Source organism: Schistocerca cancellata, chromosome 9 (genome assembly GCF_023864275.1).
Source record: "Schistocerca cancellata isolate TAMUIC-IGC-003103 chromosome 9, iqSchCanc2.1, whole genome shotgun sequence".
NCBI classification, from domain to species: domain Eukaryota; kingdom Metazoa; phylum Arthropoda; class Insecta; order Orthoptera; family Acrididae; genus Schistocerca; species Schistocerca cancellata.
Window position 1 is genome coordinate 376,302,346 of NC_064634.1, and position 20,269 is coordinate 376,322,614.

The 20,269-nt window shown below is 43.3% G+C and overlaps 1 protein-coding gene across 1 annotated transcript in view; it reads left to right on the forward strand.

Annotated features, from left to right (window-relative positions):
* The window catches only part of LOC126101434 (uncharacterized), a 159,530-nt gene extending 139,645 nt beyond the window's left edge, over positions 1–19,885 (forward strand). The window contains exons 5-6 of the mRNA XM_049912092.1: positions 3,115–3,220; positions 19,797–19,885. Of these exons, the coding sequence (XP_049768049.1) occupies positions 3,115–3,220; positions 19,797–19,885 (195 nt within the window). The remainder of the gene's footprint in view (positions 1–3,114; positions 3,221–19,796) is intronic.
* The last annotated feature ends 384 nt before the right edge of the window (positions 19,886–20,269 follow it).

The following is a 20,269-nucleotide window of genomic DNA, read 5'->3' on the forward strand; positions in this document are numbered from 1 at the left end:
CCAATCCGTCCCAGTGAACATCGTGTGACCACTGGAAAATATATGGTAAATCTTAAGCGATGTACGTTAGCTTCATACCTCTGAAGAGAAAATATGGAGAAAGGAGGAGTTGTCACATTTGTTAAAAATTGTTTTAATTTCAAGAATATTGATATTATTAAAATTTGCGTTTAGCAGCACTTAGAAGATTGTGCTACAGACTTAATATTTCATAAGAAGTCCTTTTGAATGGCAAAAAATATGAAAATGTGCAGGATACATTTGGGAACCTTTAACCTCTTTACAAAAAATCAGGAAGGTCTGTTATCCTATCACACAGTGAAAAAAGAAAAAAAACAAGGAATTAATGAATGCTGGTGATTTTAATGTGGAATTGTTGAAAAGTTCTGTCAGTGAACAATTACGAAATCAGTAACAATGTCATTCAGTGTCATTCAGTTTAATTTGGTACTGTAAACTTTGTAACTAGGGTATGTAAATGCTCTGATGCTGTTATTGAGAATATCTTTGTAGACAAATCTAGGGATAAAAGTCATATCACAAAAGCAAAAGTAAATGGGCTATTTAATCATGACACGCAACATCTTATGTTAAATGTTGAAACTTTTCGCGACATCAACTTGATTAAATCTGAGTACATGAGGGTAATGAACGTCAAAAACTGAGAATTCTAGGGGGTTCCTCAAAGACATGAACTGGGTAAATGCTTACAATACTTCTAACTCAAGTTCTGTCTCACGTTATTTATCTAATGAATCTCGTATCAGTGGAACTTTTCCAGACTGGCTAAAATATACTGAAGATAAGCCTCCTTACAAGAAGTGAGATAGAGAGATACCGTCATACTATCGACCTTTTTCACTTTTACCAGATTTTTCAAAAATATTTCAAGAATTTCTCTTATCAAAAATCTGATTGCAAATAATATATTGTCCAAGGCACAGTTTCGGTTCCTTAAGGGTTCTGATACAGAGAAGGCCATTTACGCATACAGAGGGAATGTACTTAATTGTTATGTTCGGCTACTTGGAGACCATCTGCAGCGATTCATGGGCTTCATTTTTATGGATGACAATTCGCCATGTAACCGGGCACCAACTGCAAGCGATCGGTTTGAAAAATATTCTGGAAAATTCGAGCGAATAATTTGGCCATCCAGATCGCTCGACATGAGTGCCATCGCTAGTTTATGGGACTTGATCGAGAGGTTAGTTCATGCTCAAATTCCTGCATCGGCAACAGTTTTGTAATTATGGGCAGCTACAGAGGCAGCATGGCTCAGTATTTCTGCATGCGATTTCCAACGACTTGTTAAGTCCAGGACAAGCAGACTTGCTGCATTATGCCAAAAAAAGATGTTCCGATACGATATTAGGAGATATCCCATGACTTTTGTCACTTCCGCGTAGTTCTTAGGACATGTTAAGTTTGAAGCTTGCCATTTAAGTTATGTGACCAAATTTTGAAATATTGGCTCGATTTGGATACATTTCTGTGGGCGTCCTTGCTTTCAAAACCTATTTGTGCTTGAATAATGGTAACTGCTATGTACTTGCCGTTCGCCTAAAGGAACGGCAACCTCTTAGACACCAAAGCATCGCAGGTTTGCGTAAGTACCACGCGTTTACTCCCTGGACTGCTTCGATCACAAGAAAGACGACAGATGTCAGGACAAGCGCCACCAGGGGTCCCCGTGCCAGGGATCTAATTCCTTCGCCCTGTCATGCACGCAGAACTGGATCAGCACGAATTCCTCCGCGTCCCTGCTATATAGTGCGGTACAAGCCAAAACGTTGGCAGTACGCTCCACCGGAGCTGTGGACGAATTGATGCGCCCGCTCTTGACAGCCCAGTAGTCAAAGCCCGGGCAGAAGCCATCACAGCGGGACGGCTACCGAACGGTATCCAGAGACGTACCTTTCGGCCAGGTACCCGAACGCTTAACCTCAGGTTTATCAGTTGCATAGCAGTCATGTCCCACTATGTTTATTCACTGTGTGTTTCCGGCATATTCCTGTTAGCGTCTGAGAAGTCGTATTCTTCTTTTTTTTAATTGAGGTTTCCTTCCTTGTTAGATCTCTCTATTGTTGTCATAATGAAGCCTTGTCTTAGTTGAACTACGTCTTATTATTTCTTATCAAGCATCATCGGAGATATACATAGCACTAACTACTGACTTTCGTGCATAAAACACACTTAAAAAAATATTCGACATTACTAGAAACAGCGAAAGAAAGTATACACATTTATCAGCAGTAATAGTACAGCTGTTGTTGTTGTTGTTGTTGTGGTCTTCAGTCCAGAGACTGGTTTGATGCAGCTCTCCATGCTACTCTATCCTGTGCAATTTTCTTCATCTCCCAGTACCTACTGCAACCTACATCCTTCTCAATCTGCTTAGTGTATTCATCTCCTGGTCTCGCTCTGCCATTTTTACCCTCCACTAAATTGGTGATCACTTGAAGCCTCAAAACATGTCCTACCAACCGATCCCTTCTTGTCAAGCCGCAAACTCCTCTTCTCCCTAATTCTATTCAATACCTCCTCGTTAGTTATGTGATCTACCCACCTGATCTTCAGCATTCTTGTGTAGCACCAAATTTCCAAAGCTTCTATTCTCTTCTTGTCCAAACTATTCATCGTCCATATTTCACTTCCATACGTGGCTATACACCATACAAATACTTTCAGAAACGACTTCCTGACACTTAAATCTATACTCGATGTTAATAAAATTCTCTTCTTCAGAAACGCTTTCCTTGCCATTGCAAGTCTACATTTAGCATCCTCTCTACTTCGACTATCATCAGTTATTTAGCTCCCCAAATAGCAAAACTCATCTACTACTTTAACTGTCAAATTTCCTAATCTAATTCCCTTAGCATCAACTGACTTATTTCGACTACATTCCATTATCCTCGTTTTGCTTGTCTTGATGTTCATCTTATATCCCCCTTTCAAAACACTGCCCATTCCGTTCAGCTACAGTAACATTAATAGCACAAACTATTGGTGTCCGTGCAGAATGAGCATACGTGAGGTGTGTGTGTGAGAGAGAGGTGACGGCGCTGCTGTGCGGCGCCACTGTCGGTTCAGCCGGCGCGCGTGTTCCAGATCACGCTGCACGTGGCCTACGTGCACGCCTTCGTGCAGCCGACGCTGTTCCTCGTGCTGCACCACGGCCTCCGCCAGGCGGCCCTCGAGTCGTGCTGCCGCCCACGTCGCCCCTCGCATGCCGCCCCCGCCGCCCCACCACCTCCGCTGCCGCCCCCGCCGCCGGCTGCTGCCGCCCTCTCCATGCTCAAGACGCCACAGCCGCCGCCACCGCTACCGGTAAATCGCGCCTGTGTGTGACCAGTAGCATGTAGATTCAACACCACGATGATAGTGAACTTGATACGCAGCTAAAGCTAACGCAGTTAAACTTGGGCCATTTCATAAATACAGGGCAATTACATCAGGTGCTCGAAAATTCTGTTACAAACTTCCAGAACATACAGAGGAGAATGATTATATAATGTTTTCAACAGGAACCCTTGTCCTCAACCGTCATCCATGACACCACAGTGCATCGAAGTTATAAGCGGCGGCGCCTGTAAATATTTGCATATACACCGTGATTCCATTATTATGTTGTAAACATTAAAGATGGATTAATGTATCCGTTTGAGGTGACGGACATTGTACCAGAAGAGAACTTGGAAAGTTATAAGCTAAAATCATTATGATACCTCTGATAGTGAAATACATGTAACGGTACTATTGTTGCTGAGACTGAAGATTATGTAATCTGCAGAGGTAGTAGTATCGACCAAAAAAAGGAAAATGACTACTAAACGTGGGCTCTAAATTGCATACCTAAGGTGATATAAGCACTTGCCCCTCCTCGCAAGTGTGAAACGCATTTCCTCTTCTAAACAAGTAAGTTTAGCTCTTCAGGTGTTTTAGAGCCCGTGTCTAGTTTACGACCACCCCTGAAAGTTGCCTGCTGTACAACGTCAGCAACAACAGTGGCGGTGCATGTATTCCGATGTCAGTGGTTGAAAGGTTTGTGGGGACTATATAAATGATTGAGAATGTACGCGAAAGTCAGATGTTCTAACAATATTTAGATTTTCCTAAAGAAAAGGTAAATTATGCTAAACATATTATTGATTGAATAACGTAAACAACTATCAGTTGATGTAAGAGTACAATGGACAAGGATCCTCAGTGACAGAAGTGAGTCAAGTTCTGTGGCCCTAAATAACGCGATCTGAATTGATCTGACGCTGAGCAGACTTTCATTGATGATTCAAATGACTCTAAGCACTATGGGACTTAACATCTGAGGTGATCAGTCCCCTACACTTACAACTACTGAAACCTAACTAACCTAAGGACATCACACACATCCATGACCCAGGCAGGATTCGAACCTGCGACCGCAGCAGCAGTGAGGTTCCGGACTGAAGCGCCTAGAACCGCGGGCCACAGTGGATAGCTGCTTTCATTCATCAAATCTATTGTAGTTTCACTACGCAGGTGCAGCTGAGAGTAAGTAGCGATTGAGATCTGTACGTCCTGGTGATGCTGGAGCGGCATTAGGTTACCCTGTTTGCTTCATGCGGTGATGTAACTAGCAGTTGGCGAGATGGGTGCGGCTGGAGGTGAGACATAAGGCGGCACCTGTGAATCGATCGTGGTCACGAAAGAAACGCAAAAACCTCACGGTCTAGCGATCACGCAGATGGATCGCAATTTGCTCCATACCAGAGCTCTGAAATCACTCTAGATTACAGTGTCTGACACACACATTCGCTGGTCGTACCATGGACCAGTTTGTCTCAGTTATATGACACAGTGTACAAGGATGCAAAATTTCAAGACTAGTAAACCAAAAACGAATAAGTGTGCCCTCGGCAAACCAGTAGTCCGAGACGTTTGAAGTCGCATTGTCGGTACAGTAAGAACTTTACCACAGGCTCCGCAGTCTAAATCACTCACAAATGAAGACAGCCTCAGGACAGATCCCAAGCACCAGCCACACATGCTAGAGCATCAACGAGAAAGAAGTCCTCTTACTAGACCAAAGTCCAGCCCCCATTCCAGAAAAAATTCCGTTTTTCGGCAAAATGCACGAACGACACCACCTCCACCCTGTCTTGAGCCAATCACAGGACTCTAGAGGCTCCAAATATCCCCTCCCACCTGACAGCACAAACTCATATCAAATCAGGACAAGATTAAGAAACCTGAATTTCTGAAAGAAGAGAAACCGCCAATTGCTGGCCTTTTTAAGTTTTCATTGAGGGGAACATGATTTTCTCTGAAGCTGTGTCGCTTCCCACACCAACAAGCAAACAAATACAATCTTAAAGTTCTGTATTTAAGTCACCTGTGCCTTCGAGATTGTTAATTCTAGCTATGAGGTGTAATAAAGATTCTATCTCTATACATTTCTCAGACGCTGCAGTTTCTTATACAACCGAGGCAAATGATGGAAGTGGCTCACAATCCTATTTGCGGTATCAGCAAACACGAAAACTTGTGAATTTTTATTACTTGTGGCTCTGCGCATAATTCCCAGTTTACAACTCCACTGTGTAGACATGTTAAGTCTGTCGCCCCCAGCTCAGCCTTCCACTGGCGCAACTGCAGGTAGCTCAGCATTGTTCTGCTGGAGACCTGTCTAAAGGAGGGGCTGCCCTGTCTGCCCTGTACGGCTGTAGGCCTGTCTGACAAGATTTTCTGAGGGATGGGCTCGCCGCCAATTGTTTTCAACTCCAAACATACTGTTAGTACGAGATAAGAACCATAAAAATACCTAATGCTGTTAGCGCCCTACCAGGCTCTATCAACGTCTGCTCAGGCCATTAACTCTCGCTCAATGTACGTCAGGTTGTAATAAAATCTTCAATAGTTTTCCATATGCGGAAAACAGGTGAGAGAGTAACCTGTCCTCTCTCTCAAGGTATCAGAACGGTTTTCGCTTGTAACTTTCGACTCGTTCGTTTCTGTTACAGCGACCCTTACCTCAAATTGGTACAATTATCCTTATCCATCATCCTTGAAAGCTTGCCCCATCATCACGGAATCACTCTGAGTGCAAGCATACATTTACAGGCGCCGGGGCCTATGACTTTGATGCTCTGTAACATCGTTGGATGACGTTTCTGGACATGGGCTCCTATTCAAAATATTATTTACTCACTCCCCTCTAAAAGTACTAGAAGTGTGTAGCGAGAATTTACGAACACCCTATAGAAACCATAAAACGTTTAAAAAAATCGATATAGGTTAATGGCTAAATATAATATAACAGTTGATTCAGTAAGTGAAAGATAAATTCTCAACGATTTTTGGGCGTGGCGTTATCAAGATAGTTTGGGAAATCTTGGAAAAGGGCACAACCGACCGTATTTGCTAAGAATGGTGGCAAACAAGGAACAGAATGCATTGGAAAAATGGGTGTAATATCCTTGAACATCAAATCGACACACACTGGTTTCCAAAGATAAGTATTATCCATCTTCATTGCATTGAGTTTCTAAATGGCCCATTATGTTTCTCCATGATCCGTCCTCATATGAGTAAGCAACAGTAAAATTATTAACTAGTTAATACTCTACCAAACATAAAATTTTACCACAGTAAGTCAACATCAAACATCGAATGCAGCAGAACACAAATGAACGAGGCGCTCAACTGTGCAATCATCAGGGCCTATCCAAAGTCGCAATTTTTACACAGTCTATTTTCTTTCCACAACCCAGTCTAGTCACTCTCACAACTGATGATGTCGATGATGATATGATGAGGGTAACACAATCACCCTGTACCCTGGCAGGGAAAACTCCCCAGCCTGGCCGGGAATCGAACCCAGCACCCCGTGATCCAGAGGCAGCAACGCAGGCCCCTAGACCTCGAACTGCTGACATTGATCACATGAGTAATCTGTCGAACTGTCAGAAAATTTATGTTCTACATCACATAATAAAATAACATTTTTGTAGAATCCATTTCATTAATACAGCCATTAAGGCTATATTAAGAACCTGGATTCTTTCAAACCAGTACTGTATTATATGACGTAACACGTATATTTTTTGATAGTTTGATGGATTATAGGTATCTTCCACTGCATTTGATGTTAGATGCTGGCGTGGTATGTTAACGTTTTACATTTCGTAGATTATTTGCTAATTAGTTACTTTACTGTTGTAGACATACTGATCGCTGGAAGATTCGTGTTGAATGGAAACCAGTCACTAAAAAAATAATGCATTGAAGACGGATAACAAATGTGTTTGCAAAAAAAAAGTTTGATCGTGTCAATCGGTACAAAATTGCAAAAGTATTGAAATTCGTATAGTTCAAATGGCTGTGAACACTATGGGACTTAACATCTGAGGTCATTAGTCCCGCCGGCCGGAGTGGCCGTGCGGTTCTAGGCGCTACAGTCTGGAGCCGAGCGACCGCTACGATCGCAGTTTCGAATCCTGCCTCGGGCATGGATGTGTGTGATGTCCTTAGGTTAGTTAGGTTTCTAAGTTCTAGGCGACTGATGACCTCAGAAGTTAAGTCGCATAGTGCTCAGAGCCATTTGAACCATTTTGATCATCAGTCTCATGAACTTAGAACTACTTAAACCTAACTAACCTAAGGACATCACACACATCCATACCCGAGGCAGGATTCGAACCTGCGAACGTAGCAGCAGCGCGGTTCCGGACTGAAGTGCTTAGAACCACGCGGCCGCAACGGCCGGCTGCAAACGTATTCCGTGGCAATTTTCACAAGACACCACCAGTTTGCATCAGCATAGTCTAGTGGTACAAGGAATTCGAGGAGTATGTTTACTTGTGGTACGCAAAACGTTCGAGGTGACCTATCGTTTCAGAACGGACCTTGCTCTATGTGATAAACGTGATGCTGCGAAGTACAGAGTTGCACATGCTTCAGCCAACAGAGTGGAAAATGCTGCGTAAGAGTTTCAGACTGAATCTAAACAAACTGCAGCTCCTGCATGCCTTAAGCCATGACGACAGATGGCGGAGTCCGCATCTACGCACTGATATGCAGAAGAATTTTGAAAATGATGACTCCGTAAGCAAATTAATTTTCAGTGACGGAGCCACTTTTCATATTTCAGGTAAGGTCAACCCACAGAACACACGAATATGGGGGACAATACACAAAGACCTATCGAACTACTGCAGTTCCTGATAAAGTCAGTATATTCGTCTGTCGATTCTTGTTCGCAGAGATAGCTGACAATGGTACCACGTTCGAGGGGCGTTCGGTAAGTGATGCAACCCGGTTTTTTTTCTCGGACAATTTCAGCAGGAATTTGTTGTGAGACACCGTGGAACATTCCCGCTTCAGCTCCTACAATTTCACGAAGTTCCGATAGGTGGTGGCGCTATACGTCGCCTTCAAAATGGCGTATGCAATACAGGAGCGTTCCGAGCAGAGAGCTGTCATTGAGTTCCTTAAGCGGAAAATCAGAGTATTACGGATATTCAAAGACGTTCGTAGAACGTCTTCGGAGATCTGGAAATGAATAAAACCGTGGTAAGTTGTTGGGCTAGGGTATTGACGTCAGCGTAACAAGGTTGCGCAAACCTACCCAAACTACCGTAGGCAGACCGGCCGCGCGTAGTTGCGACTCCTACAATATTGGAACGTATGGACACACTAATTCGAGGTGATCGAAAGGTCATAATCGAACATCTCGATGTTTGTTCGGCAGATCACTGGTGTACCGATTGAGACAACACGCCAACTCATAGCATGGCGAGTGGATACCTGGCAGAGCGAGTGGGCCAACAGCGATAAGGGCCGCCGTGTATACAACTTCTTCCCTGACATCCGGGAAAGACTAAAACTAAAACATATTGATCCCAGCCGCGGTATGGTACATTTCATCACAGGACATGGCCCTTATCCCACGCACCTGTACCGCGTGAGTCTGCAGCAGACTAATAGATGCACATGCGGGGAAGAAGGTTCCCCTGAACATACTGTCTTCTTCTGCGGACAACGCACGAACATAAGACACACAGTACACATAAATCGCCTGAACACACAGAACGAACTATATGCCATAATACGCGATCCGGAAATGTGGACTGAACTCAATAAACTAGCGGACGAAATCTCGAAGATCCAACAAACTGAACTTCAGCATTCAATATGATAGTGGGCCTCAGCATTTACACGGTTCTGTACGAGATTGCCTGGAGGAGAGGTCGCCACTTCGTCACATAGCATACATTACTCGCCATTGCAGTTTTGCCCTTATCCGACCCAGAATATCAGAAGTGACCGTAAGAACATCTGCAGTGGTGCTGTGTCGCAAGTCTTCGGCGTTCTGTGACAGAGGTGCAAACATGAAAGCTATCCTTGATATAAGCAGAGAAGAAAAACTCGCGAGGCATCAAGTCTGGCGACCGTGGTGTGCACTCATGTAGTGCCAAGTCGGTGGTCGTAGCACGGCCAGTCCAGCGAAGTGGCGACCTCTCCTCCAGGCAATCTCGTACAGAACCGTGGAAATGCTGAGGCCCACTGTCATATTGAATGCTGAAGTTCCTGCTACCACTTTGAAACTGTTGCACAAGCTACAGCTGCAGCATCTCGTTATACGAGCGGTGTTCAAGAATGAAAGCAACATTTTTTCTTGAAAGCAGGTTAGTTTCAATCAGGGTTCCAATACACTGTATTACCCCTCACTTTTTAGGCTACAAACGCATATTTTTCAAAATAATTCCGTTCAATGCGAACGCCTTACACCACCGCACCGGGAGAACTTGTATGCCCGCATAGTACGCTGTACTAGTTGATGTCACAGCGAACGTCTTCCTGCATCAGTGATCACGTTGAGCGAACACGTTGAATATTTATAACCATTATAAAAAACTGTTTGAGATTTTGTCTTCCACGTACCGTATCATTTTTGACGTTGTCCTTGGCCACTTATCCGTTAGATTTTTTGAAATGTTTCATCGAGTTCATAACAACACTGTGCATTCTCGTCCTGGATGCTGGGTGACTCCATCCCTTTGCCCCGATGGGGTGGCCGCCTTAGTTTGGTGACGCCTGCTGGACTATGCAATTGGTCCGTCAAGAGTGACCTTCTATTGTGCATACACAAATTTTTTTTTCGATATTTTAGTCTCCAACTAGTGAACTTGAGTGTATGTATTTTTCGCATTACTGGTTGCCCTCGCACAAAGTGTTAGTAGGGTCGTTTCCAGACCCGCTAGTCGCTAGCTGTAAATTAGTTCTACAAGATATAGGTTCAGGAGTAAGCTTCAGTTGTTGAATTGTACCTCTCGTACCGCACAGCGGCGGTTCGCAACGTACCCTCCCCCCCCCCCCCCCCCTTCACGCTACCATTGCGAGCTGCACTGAAAAGGGCTAAGATATTTTTTGTGCACTCTGCTGCAGATCCTTAAGGCCACAAGGCGGCACAGGGCAGCTGTGAGGTGTGTGATTCCATTCAGCGTATGCACCCGTTATTTCAAACATATTATTTCAATTTAAAATGATAATGGTGATGGCCACGGAAGGTCTCAGGCGCTAGCTATTTGTTTATATCCGTGTAACATGTGAAGGCAGCGTTTAAGAAAATTTATTTTAGTGAAATAAACTCGAGCGGATTTTACGCAGTTTTGATTTTTGAATCCCTATCTGACAAACATAATAAAGTGTCAAGAGACTTCAACGTCGCCGGCTGGAGTGGCCGTGCGGTTCTAGGCACTACAGTCTGGAACCGCGAGACCGCTACGGTCGCAGGTTCGAATCCTGCCTCGGGAATGGATGTGTGTGATGTCCTTAGGTTAGTTAGGTTTAAGTAGTTCTAAGTTCTAGTGGACTGATGACCTCAGAAGTTGAGTCCCATAGTGCTCAGAGCCATTTGAAACATTTTCGAACAACAACGTCCTCTGACTCCATCACAACCTAAAAGGAAACTCACTATTGATTAATTAATACTCTGTTTGTCGTAGAACTGAAATAAAATATTTGGACCACTATTTATATACCAAGATGACACGACCCAATCTCATTGGATAAGCCAAATGTGTGGAAAAATTGTAATCGACGCGCCCCTGATAGCCAAGCGGCACCGCTGTGTCTTAGTCTTCTAAGTTAACGCAGGAAAGCAAAAATACCAGGTTCAGATTACCCCAAGCGGTCTACAAAGCGGGCGCAGCGTTGACTGTCCGACACGTGGATATATGCCAGCTGTGTTCACTCACAGGCAGCAGAGCGAGCCACAGATCTTCAGAGAAGGTTGCTCAGCAGGCCAGGGAGGTGTGCTTGACCTAAGGACATTCACAGACTGCTCTCCGCCTAGAAAAGAGCCCCAGACAAGACCAATCTGACCCTCCAGGAGGGTGCGAAGCTTTCAATCCAAGAAACATTTCTAGCGCCCACAAATGTAACTGCAAAATAGTGATCAAAAGCTGGACTGATATTGCATAGCCATATGTCACAGTATTGTCACATTGAGGAAAATATCATATTGTTACCAGGGTTGTTTATCGTCTCTGTAATTCCGCGTTTACTGAAATCTGTTCTCGCTCAACGTCGTAATCAGTTCTCTTTTATAATAGATATTCTATATCTACATCTACATCTGTTTTCTAGGTATCATTGAAGACCAAAAGGCAATCGGTACTTCCGATTGTACTATATATTATTCTTCCCATTTGAATTGCATATGGAACAAAGGGATAGTGCCTGTTTAAATGCTTCTCTGGATGTCCTAATTACTGTATCTTGTCTTCATAGCCCCTATGGGAGTGATATATTAAGACTGAATAATATCTTTGGTCTTTTCAAGTTGTATAGGAACTATAAACTTCGTAAGTAGGGGTTGATGGGATATTTAGCTACATAGTGAACCAGTGTCCAGTTGAGTTTCACCATTTCCTTGACGCAGTCATCTAGATCAGATGAACCTGTGTACAACTGTGCTGCCATGCATTTTTCATGTTAAGTATTGTCCGTTGCTCCTCTTCAGTACTGTAACGAATTCAAGGCAGTAATAATAGTCCCTCCCCCCCCCCCCCCCACCTCCTAAGAACCATGGACCTTGCCATTGCTGGGGAGACTGGTGTGCCTCAGCGATACAGATGCAACCACAACGGGGGGGGGGTGTCTGTTGAGAGGCGAGACAAACGTGTGGTTCCTTAAGAGGGGCAGCAGCCTTTTCAGTAGTTGCAGGGGCGACAGTCTGGATGATTGACTGATCTGGCCTTGTAACACTAACCAAAACAACCTTGCTGTGCTCGTACTGCGAACGGCTGAAAGCAAGGGGAAACTACAGCCGTAATTTTTCCCGAGTGCATGCCGCTTTACTGTATGGTTAAATGATGATGATGGCGTCGTCTTGCATAAAATATTCTGCAGGTAAAATAGTCCCCCATTCGGATCTCCGGGCGGGAACTACTCAAGAGGATGTCGTTATCAGGAGAAAGAAAACTAGCGTTCTACGGATCGGAACGTGGAATCTGTGATCCCTTAATCGGGCAGGTAGGTTAGAAAATTTAAAAAGGGAAATGGATAGGTTAAAGTTAGATATAGTGGGAATTAGTGAAGTTCGGTGGTAGGAGGAACAAGACTTCTGGTCAGGTGACTACAGGGTTATAAACACAAAGTCAAATAGGGGTAATGCAGGAGGACGTTTAATAATGAATAGGAAAATAGAAATGCGGGTAAGCTACTACAAACAGCATAGTGAACGCATTATTGTGGCCAAGATAGATACGAAGCCCACGCCTACCACAGCAGTACAAGTTTATATGCCAACTAGCTCTGCAGATGACGAAGAAATTCAAGAAATGTAGGATGAAATAAAAGAAATTATTCAGATAGGAAGGGAGACGAAAATGTAATTGTCATGGGTGACTGGAATTCGTCAGTAGGAAAAGGGAGAGAAGGAAACGTAATAGGTGAACATGGATTGGGGGTAAGAAATGAAATAGGAAGCTGCCTGGTAGAATTTTGCACAGAGAACAACTTAATCATAGCTAACACTTGGTTCAAGAATCATAAAAGAAGGTTGCATACATGGAAGAAGCCTGGAGATACTGACAGGTTTCAGATAGATTATATAATGGTAAGACAGAGATTTAGGAACCAGGTTTTAAATTGTAAGACACTTCCAGGGGCAGATGTGGACTCTGACCACAATCTATTGGTTATGAACTGTAGATTAAAACTGAAGAAACTACAAAAAGGTGGGAATTTAAGGAGATGGGACCTGGATAAACTGACTAAACCACAGGTTGTACAGAGTTTCAGAGAGAGCATAAGGGGACAATTGACAAGAATGGGGGAAAGAAATACAGTAGAAGAAGAATGGGTAGTTTTGAGGGATGAAGTAGTGAAGGCAGCAGAGGGTCAGGTAGGTAAAAAGACTAGGGCTAGTAGAAATCCTTGGGTAACAGAAGAAATACTGAATTTAATTAATTAAAGGAGAAAATATAAAAATGCAGTAATGAAGCAGGCAAAAAGCAAAACAAACGTCTAAAAATGATATCGACAGGAAGTGCAAAATGGCTAAGCAGGCATGGCTAAAGGACAAATTTAAGGATGTAGAGGCTTATCTCACTAGGGGCCTACAGGAAAATTAAAGAGACCTTTGAAGAAAGGAGAACCACTTGTATGAATATCAAAAGCTCAGATGGAAACCCAGTTCTAAGCAAAGAAGGGAAAGCAGAAAGGTGGAAGGAGAATATATAGAGGGTCTATACAAGGGCGATGTACTTAAGGACAATATTATGGAAATGGAAGAGGATGTAGATGAAGATGAAATGGGAGATATGATACTGCTTGAAGAGTTTGACAGAGCACTGAAAGACCTGGGTCGAAACAAGGCCCCGGGAGTAGACAACATTCTATTTGAACTACTGATGGCCTCGGGAGAGCCAGTCATGACAAAACTCTATCATCTGGTGAGCACGATGTATGAGACAGGCGAAATACCCTCAGACTTCAAGAAGAATATAATAATTCCAATCCCAAAGAAAGCAGGCGTTGACAGATGTGAAAATTACCGAACTATCAGTTTAATACGTCACGGCTGCAAAATACTAACGCGAATTCTTTACAGACAAATGGAAAAACTAGTAGAAGCCAACCTCGGGGGAGATCAGTTTGGATTCCGTAGAAATGTTGGAACACGTGAGACAATACTGACCCTTCGTCTTATCTTAGAAGCTAGATTAAGGAAAGGCAAAACTACGTTTCTAGCACTTGTAGACTTAGAGAAAGCTTTTGACAATTTTGACTGGAATACTCTCTTTCAAGTTCTGAAGGTGGCAGGGGTAAAATACAGGGAGCGAAAAGCTATTTACAATTTGTACAGAAACCAGATGGCAGTTATAAGAGTCGAGGGACATCAAAGGGAAGCAGTGGTTGGGAAGGGAGTGAGACAGGTTTGTAGCCTATCCCCGATGTTATTCAATCTGTATATTGAGCAAGCAATAAAGGAAACAAAAGAAAAGTTCGGAGTAGGTATTAAAATCCAAGGAGAAGAAATAAAAACTTTGAAGTTCTTCGATGACATTGTAATTCTGTCAGAGACAACAAAGGACTTGGATGAGCAGTTGAACGGAATGGATAGTGTCTTGAAAGGAGGATATAAGATGAACATCAACAAAAGCAGAACGAGGATAATGGAATATAGTCTAATTAAGACGGGTGATGCTGAGGGAACTAGATTAGGAAATGAGACACTTAAAGTAGTAAAGGAGTTTTGCTATTTGGGGAGCAAAAGAACTGATGATGGTCGAAGTAGAGAGGATATAAAATGTAGACTGGCAATGGCAAGGAAAACGTTTGTGAAGAAGAGAAATTTGTTAACGTCGAGTATAGATTTAAGTGTCAGGTAGTCGTTTCTGAAAGTATTTGTATGGAGTGTAGCCATGTATGAAAGCGAAACATGGACGATAAATAGTTTGGACAAGAAGAGAATAGATGCTTTCGAAATGTGGTTCTACAGAAGAATGCTGAAGATTAGATGTGTAGATCACATAACTAATGAGGAAGTGTTGAATAGGATTGGGGAGAAGAGGAGTTTGTGGCACAACTTGACTAGAAGACGGGCTCGGTTAGTAGGACATGTTCTGAGGCATCAAGGGAGCTCCAATTTAGTATTGGAGGGCAGCGCGGAGGGAAAAAATCGTAGAGGGAGACCAAGAGATGAATACACTAAGCAGATTCAGAAGGATGTAGGTACTGGGAGATGAAGAAACTTGCACTGGATAGAGTAGCATGGAGAGCTGCATCAAACCAGCCTCAGGACTGAAGACCACAACAGCAACAACAACAAAATAATAGTGCCATATTTTGGGCGCCAAAATTATGGTAAAAATTTCTTTTTAATGATAAAGCAAAGAAAAATTAATATTTTATTATGATTGTTCACTAATCGAGAATACAAATAAAACTCACGGCCTAGTCCACCCGTCACAGACACATTAAGTGGACTTGTAGGGCGCAAGAAACCGCTTACTCTCACAACCTGAGCTTTCACTGATGCGTCCTTGCACCGGTGGCAGTTTATGTCTATGTGCTGCGTCATTCACCATAGAACCTCTTGTGAAGTTGCATGGCTGTTGGCCAGCAGCCAGCAGCCTTCATCTCCGCAAATCTCAGCTTTTGAGGTGGCTCTCCGGCTATCTTAACGTGTTCTTCACTCTGTGGTTCCTGCATAAGCTCCCTCCTGGCGAAATAGTTTGGCGAATGAAACAGTGTTATTGTCCTTTCACGTAGTGTCTGTTGTCTGCAGGGATAAGCAGAACAGAAAGGAGAACTTTGCTCTAGGACTCGCCTTCACGTTTCTAATGAACTTTGTGGCCCCTTGAAGCAGAAGATAATGGCTTCTCCGCGAGAATCGTTACAAGACACGCAACCTGCGTAAAAAAAAAAAAAAGAAAAGAGCAAGTAGGGAATGGCGTCCTACCTCATTACTGAAACCCAACAACTTCCGTACGCTGCGATCTGTAGGAGAAGTTTTGATAACTCTCTTTTGGGATAAACAAGGCGTTTTGTTGGAATTCTACACGACTGGGGGAAACACCATCGCCAGTGTATCATATTCCGGTATATTAAAAGAATCAGTTCCGACCTGCAGTAAGATCACAGCGACATGGATTTCTATCTGAAGGTGTCATTTTGCAACATGACAATTCTCGGGCTCATACCGCCCATGACAACTTGCAACCATCGGTCGTATGCACTTTGATACTCTGCCACATCCGCCATATTCACAACACATCGTTCCGAGTGATTACCACGTATTTGGGCCACTCTAACAAGCGACGGAAGGAAGGAAATTTTGTTCCGATAAGAAGGTGTGGCAGGTGGTGCACGAATGGCAGCGCACACGACCAAAAGAAATTATTATTTTTTCAGAGGAACCCGGAAAGTTCTTACGCCCTGGATGAAGTGTGTTGAGTGACAGGGACACTACGTCGAAAAATAATACCTTGTTGTACCATTATTGTTTAATAAAGAAAAAGATTTCTAAGTTTTTCATTGACACCCCCTCGTAGTTGTGCTACTGAGTTGAACCTTTCACATAAGATGATACAGCGGATTGGACCCCAATTCGCACATAAAACAGCTGCGATTCTTCTTGGAATACTGGCATGTAATGATTGTATAGTCTCCAGTGTGTTATGCCACACTTCGATCAGAATCTCTTCTAACTCCTGTTGTGACGAGGGAGGCAGAAATCTGCTCCGGTGTCTGCGCTCCTACACCGCACACAAGGGTTCGGTAATTTTTAAGTCCGAGGACGGTGCTGGAAAGGGAAAGCGCTGTAGTTCAGTTGCATGCTCTTCATACCATGATTGTACTGTCCTTGGTGTATTAATCGGTGCATTATCGTCCTGAAATAGGGCATCAGTGTTGGGGAACCACATTTGAATGATGAGGTGCACCTGATCAAGTAATATATGTACATAATCGTTGGCAGTAATACGGCCTTCGAGAGTAATGATGGGACCAGCAGAATAGCGATATGGATGCCCACACCATCACACCTCCACCTCCACGCTTAGCCGTTGGAATCAAGCAGTCACTATTGCAGGCTTCTTTTGGAGTTCTCCGGACGTAAACCCAGCCCGTTGTTGGAAATAATGAAACCATTGACTCGTCGGACTATATGACGTGTTTTTACTGATCAGCCGTCCTGGATTTATGCTCCTGACGCCATGTTTTATGTTTCTTTGTGTTGGTTGACGTCCTAATGGTTTCGGTATAGCAGCTCGTCCATGAACATTCGCTTTGTGGAGTTCTCGGTGGACAGCGTCCATAGATACGGGGTCTCGAAATGGCTATTGAGCTCTGCAGTCACTTTAGCTGCCACTGTTTTGTATTGTTTTGACACAATTTGTGTTAGCGTACGGCGATCTCTGTCATTTAGTTTTGATTTTCGCGCACTTTACGTTACATGATGACGTCTTCCCATGTGTAGGCTGTCATGAATGTTGGAACAGTTGCTCTTGAAACATTCAATAAGTTGGATGTCTTGGTTACTTACACTTCCAGCTAATCGGGCCCCCACAATCTGCCCTCTTTGGAGCTCTGTTAGGTCTTTCATTGCACGTTGACCTCGGTCTCTGTATGAAAATACGAAGTGTGCACTACACGTAAACAACCTGCACTGATGCCTAGACCGTACAGAAAATGCACAGTCCAGCGCGACACGTGCTTTACCCGCTTTGTTGTCCGTCAATCAAAACCATCCCATTACTGCCACAGTTCACATGATTTTTGCCTATCCCCTGTACCTCTTAAAGAGTAGCTTATGTTAGAAGTTAAAATTTTTAAACTGGATCACTCTTTATATCTTCTATTGAAAATCCATTTTTGTAGCCCCTGCAGCTCTTAGACAGGCAAACTGCAAATGAGTTTGGGTCATCTGCCCTGAGATATTCGCTTACTAATATAAATTATAGATTGTAGCTTCACTTGAGATAAGACTGAGGTTACTATTAGTGTTCCCTGCCAAGTAATTAAGATACAAAATCAGTAGTAAGAGTCTCAAATAATTTCCTTATGCACACCTATAGTCACTTCTACCAGGCAGTTAAAGTTACGATGTACCGAGTGCTGCATACATCACAGAATACTGAAACTTCATGGGTATGTTCATTAACCTTTGCGCTCGAGGAGTATCTGAAGAAAATAGTAGTTCCACTCTCTGCCACTATGTGAAAATATGGCGCTTTAAGCAGTCAGAATGCGGTGTGGGTGCTGGGAAAGGGGAGGAACAATCAGGCACGCGATAAGGGTGGCTCTGACCGTCTATGATGACATGGCCACAAGTTACACGTATTCAATGTCTCAGCAACTTGTTGCATCCGTACGCAGCATATCCATTGTAATCAGAGCGATAAGTCGTCGTAGGCTAATCTACAAATCCGGAAGAGTCCGGATACATCCCTGATAGTTCAGATTTTTAAGATATTCCCACAGTCAGAAGTCATATGATTTTAGATTGGGTGATATAGAAGGCCACACACATTGAAATTCCCTAAGATGATGCGCTCATTACCAAAGATTTCTCGAAGTCAATTTTTCACCTGGTACGTGACGAGTGATGTCGTCTTATCTTGCACGAAAATAGTGGTGTGGACACACTTGTGATCTTGTGATGTTGCACAAGGAGGTCATTACCACGTGGATATGTCACTGTACATCTAGAAAGACCACGACGAATCACTTCCTCGAAGAAAAACGGACTAAGAATGAAGGATCTCGTGAAACCACGTCTTAAAGTCAAAAAAATGGCTTTCAGCACTATGGGACTTAACATCTGAGGTCGTCAGTCCCCTAGACTTAGAATTACTTAAACCTAACTAATCTAAGGAAATCAAATACATCCATGCCCGCGGCAGGATTCGAACCTGCGACCGTAGAAGTCGCGCGGTTCCAGACTGAAGCACCTAGAACCGCTCGACCAGTGCGGCCGGCGTCATACAGTCGCACAAGCTAACAGCAGTGAATTTTCCTGCACAACACAATACCATATGCCGCAGTCCCGGAAATTCACGTCACCGCGTAGAGTTGAAAATGCATCCAAGAATATTCTTTGGCCACATGCCATCCATTTCCATGCGTGCCGAGAAAAAAAAGGAAGGGCAAAGACATGACAGTATAGCCTTGAGGCTTCATTTGGTGCACACTTTGAATCTTGTAGGCATACATGTGTAAAACAGTCCGCAAAACATTTTGAAATGTTTACTAGGGGAGAGAGAATTCTTGTGACGAAGATCGAATATTGGTTCTACAATTTAATGTGCGTGTTGCACAGCCCGCTATAGATACAGCAACTTCGTCAACAGCTACCATACGAATGAGCTGCCTCTCTCTCCCTGCTGCACCATCTAATTCGGCTGTTTCTTCAGATTCCTTGACGATCTTCTTTAGGCCACTTATTGACATGGAGCGTCTTTGCAGCTGCTTCTTTCAGAGATATTCATTCAATGCAACGTTACTATTGCTGCCGTTCTGATAAAACAACTTTACCACCACTTCACAGCCTTTTTTCTCAACAGCCGTACGTTTACAACAGAAAACTTCAACCTTCTTAACCGTTTACACCAACAGTCACTTCAAATGGCATACTGGCGTCAAAACAGGAAAAATTTTACATTCTGACAGATTTCACTGTCATGTTTCCACCTGGGGCAGAAAATGGAAGTATTATTTTTTTCAGTACTTTTATCTTGGAACTCTTCTATTTGGTCCGTGTTCTGGCTGCTATCTATAAGCTTTTTACTAATTCCTAGGAACAACTTTTATGGGTAGTAGCCAGAACACACCACGACAACGCATGCTGTGCAAAGATAACGCCGCAGCAGATGACCACATGGATTGACAACAACATGGCGGAAGAATGGTTATGGTACGCCGTTACCATAACAACGCCGCGCAGAGATGGTATTACAGCAGACGATTTATACGAAGCGGCTACCATGACGACAGCGTCCCAACCACACAGGCTAGAGGGCGCTTCATATATACTATCGCCCATGGCAACGGCGTCCCTACCACAAAAGATAGAGGGCTCTGCTCTATCCACAAATGATGTGAAAAATGTACGGGACAACAGTTATTAGAATTTTAAATAATTGTAAATTCCTCGAGGTTTAATTAATTATATCTATTATTTATTATGTTTCATATTACATCTGGAACAAACTTTAAAATTTACGATTTCTTTCTTAAGCATGTAACACAGTGGAGGGCGTTACCGTCTGCC